The sequence below is a fragment of the Spinacia oleracea genome, chromosome 3, assembly GCF_020520425.1.
Source record: "Spinacia oleracea cultivar Varoflay chromosome 3, BTI_SOV_V1, whole genome shotgun sequence".
NCBI lineage: Eukaryota > Viridiplantae > Streptophyta > Magnoliopsida > Caryophyllales > Amaranthaceae > Spinacia > Spinacia oleracea.
In genome coordinates, this window is record NC_079489.1 from 157,089,661 (window position 1) to 157,093,375 (window position 3,715).

At 32.5% G+C, this 3,715-nt stretch overlaps 1 protein-coding gene across 1 annotated transcript; it reads left to right on the plus strand.

Annotated features, from left to right (window-relative positions):
• Nucleotides 1–1,728: 1,728 nt before the first annotated feature.
• LOC110791850 (uncharacterized) lies at nucleotides 1,729–2,708 on the plus strand. The gene has a single exon (XM_021996608.2). It carries the CDS (start codon nucleotides 1,888–1,890, stop codon nucleotides 2,515–2,517), a length of 630 nt encoding a protein of 209 aa, XP_021852300.1. The 5' UTR covers nucleotides 1,729–1,887; the 3' UTR covers nucleotides 2,518–2,708.
• The last annotated feature ends 1,007 nt before the right edge of the window (nucleotides 2,709–3,715 follow it).

Sequence of the window (3,715 nt, forward strand, 5' to 3'; positions counted from 1 at the left end):
TCAAGTCGGAGTTCGTGGGGGTACGCAACTCTAGTCATCACGTACGACTCGTTAAAGAAACTTCGTGGAAACACGTTATTATTTGTCTAACCCTTTCTTTCGAGCATCCACCATATAATGTCCTTAATCAATACTTCATGTATTTTGTTAATTAAAAGGGTATTATCGTAAATAAATTAGAAAAAATATACTTCATCTGTTCTTATTTATATGACACAATGAGGTTTTAGACACTATTCACACAAACACCTTTGACTTTCTTTTGTGGTTTATACATAAGAAAAAACATAGTCGTGTGGGTCTTATTAGATTCGTACAGTGGCGGAACCAGAAATTGGAGTTTGGGGGGCCAAAGGTTAACGTACGATCGAATATATTATCTTTGTCTAAAAAATAATACGAATGAAAAAATTTATTGCACATAATATTTCAAAGGTTTAAGTAATATTCCTTCGATTTTCTTTAATTTTATTCAAAGCAGTAGAAAATAAATTAAGGATATGAATATTTTTACTGATAAGAGAATAGAGATAGAAATTAACAGATTTATAAAATATCATAGAGTTCCACAATATAGAGAAACACAAAAATTGTTCTAAATACATTAAACACATTGTACATTTAAGTATAACATATTTGTGAATTTTAGATAAGAGGTATTGAATATATGAACTTCTACCCAATAAATTTAACTAAGATGTAAAAAAAAGGATGCTAGCAGGCTCGAACCCAGGAGCATTGGATAATTCCCAACACATTCAAACCAGCTACGCTACTTATAACATGTGGTCTATAACTGCAAATTTTATATTTATCCTAAATCACAGGGGGGGGGGGCATGGCCCCCGCCAGCCCCCCTTAGTTCCGCCCCTGGATTCGTATCTGTAAATATTATTTAAATATCAACTTTTATAATTTTTTCCGATCCACAATTAGAGATATTAAAGTTTGAAATCGTGCATTGGCAAACGTGCCTAAATAATTGTGTCATTTAAAAAAGAACGGAGGAAGTATATAATCTGTGAAAATATGTCTTGAATCGATCAAGTCTTTTACTGTAACGTTTCTTCTCGCGGTCTGTTATTCTGCACTAGACTTATTTGTTTTAGGCTTATTTTATGGACTTTTCTGCATCTGTCTAGAAAATATAGGTGTACCATACAAACTCCGTAGGTTATAACATTTTATTTACGTTATTTATAATCTTTCTCGCTTCTGCTATAACACAATTTAAAATATTATACAATCTCTAATACCACGTTAGATTTGTAAAAGCTCCTTAAATTAGAGTGCTATTGATCATACTTATAGTGTTACAATAACAATAATCATATTAGGAAATATAATGGGACCAGAATTAGACACTTAACATCCTAAAAGAATTTTATTCTCTATCAACTTCGATAAACTTAAAAAGTAAAAATAAAATAAAATAAGTATAACTGCAAAACCATAGCAAATATTAACTCCGTTTCACAGTACTTACATCATTTCTTTTTCTTTTCACGTATTCCAACGCATTTCTTTAAACATTAATATCTCTAATTGCTTATAAGTAAAAGTTATAAAAAAAAACTTGATATTTGAATCTTCACTTGATACGAAATTAACAAGATTTCACTTGACTATATTTATTAATTCTTGCATAATGTTGAAAGAATGGTTGTCAAAATCGTTTGATAAATAGTGCGCAAATGAGAAACGATATATATATTATTAGAATAATGCCCCTTAAATGACATATTTTGTCAATCTAAAAGATTGACTACCAATTGAGCCTTTCATTTTTTGTATATAAACCCCACTCCAACCCAAAGTTTTCTTTCTTTGCTACATTATTTTTCTTTCAATCACTTTGAAACAAATTACAAAAACAAAAAAACAAAAATGGGTTTTTCAGAATCAGATTCAACAAATTGCAGAAGACATCCAAATCCAAGACAACTTCCAGGAATTTGTTCATCATGCTTAAGAGAAAAGCTATCAAATCTCAGCAACTCCTCTTCCTTCAACAACACCAGGAAAAGCACCACTTTCATCTCTTATTCCTCCTCTTTCGCTTCATCGCCGCCTTACTCCACCGCCTCCTCCACCTCCACCACCACCACCACCACCACCACCACCGCAACAACCCGGAAATCCCCGGGTAGCCGCCACCGAAGAAACGGGTCGGAGGCGTACGTTTCGGTAGGGATGGTATTAAACAACGGGTTGAAGAAAAGCCGATCTGTTAGCTGTGCTCCTCTGTCAAAACACAGTAAAATTGATTGTGTTAATTACAGTGAAAAAATAATTGGTGGGAAAATTAAGAACAATTTAATTGGTGGGAAGATTCTAGAAGAAGATGATGGGAAGAATTTGAGGAAGAAAAATGGGTTTTTGAAGAAATTGATTCATTCAACAAGTAAGAAAACGAAAGGAGTTTTGTTGACACACTCCAAAACTGTCAAAGAAAGGTCTTCGTCTCATCATAATTCTTCTTCTACTGTTGCTGCAATTACAAAACAATTTTCATAATAATTAGGTTTTTTAATTACTTTTATAATTCACTTTTTTTTCATTAACTTTGGTTTTTGTAATCATGGTTTTTTGTTTTTTGAAGGAAAATTTATGATCATGGTTATGTACATGTAATTATGCATTTGTGTATCCAAAAAAGGATTAATATAATTTTTAAGGGGTTTTCCCCCCCTTTTCTTGTTTGGTTATTTTGGGTGGCAAATGAGCTAGAATGCAATATAATCTATAAGGGTGCATATATAAATATAAGGGTGATCGGACTTTTGAATCTGAGACCTATCGTATACATGTCTTAATATTAACTATTAGGCCTTCAATTTAGGCATAAAAAAACAAACATAACAGCTCCGTTTATTTTGACTGAAAATACTTTTCACGGAAATGATAATCCATTTTACTTTGTTTGTTTTGTTAGCGGGCGAGTTTTCCAAATTAATATGAAAAATAGTTCCCGCAAACTTTTCTTTGAATAAGGCACATTTCTCCTTGTGATGTTTTCTCTCTTGAAAATTATTGTGAGTGAAAATTGTTTTTCGTTGAAACTAATGGAATCTAAATCTATACATATTATATATTGTGGCGACGTAGTTATAGGCCGACAAACCGTGTATTCAAGAGAAAAAGTTGATCAAACGAGAAAAGAAAAAGTTTTTTGATACACCTAGCTATAGGTGTACTCGGTAGAGAAAGATGCTCTAAATTTGACTTTCTTGGAGTTGTACTTAATATAGAATTTTTGAATGTGGGCTTGTTTAAAAACAATTGAGTGTCATATTTGTCTTTTCTTCTACGACGGCTTCCTTTTACATTTCATTGGCAATAGGGTGTCAAAAATGACCCGACTTCTTAAGTTACCTGTATCCGAACTTTACTTGCCTGATTTTACCGGAGGAACTCTAGATTATTGTGCAACACGTACTAAATCCTAACTCGATATGAATCGATTCATTTTGAATAATTTAATACATGAAATCGACATGTAACTGACCTGAAGTCAACCTTAAATCAATTAAATGCGATAAACTACAATCCAAATCAAATATGTATCCGACCTAAAGTCAAATTGAATCCATTTAAACTTGAAAAATACTTGATTAAACCCGGCCCGTTGATGACCCAGCCTGATACAGCTTGTAACCCGCAATGTTGACCCGACTCTTCAATTGAAATTAAAATATACTTATGTAGCTCTATC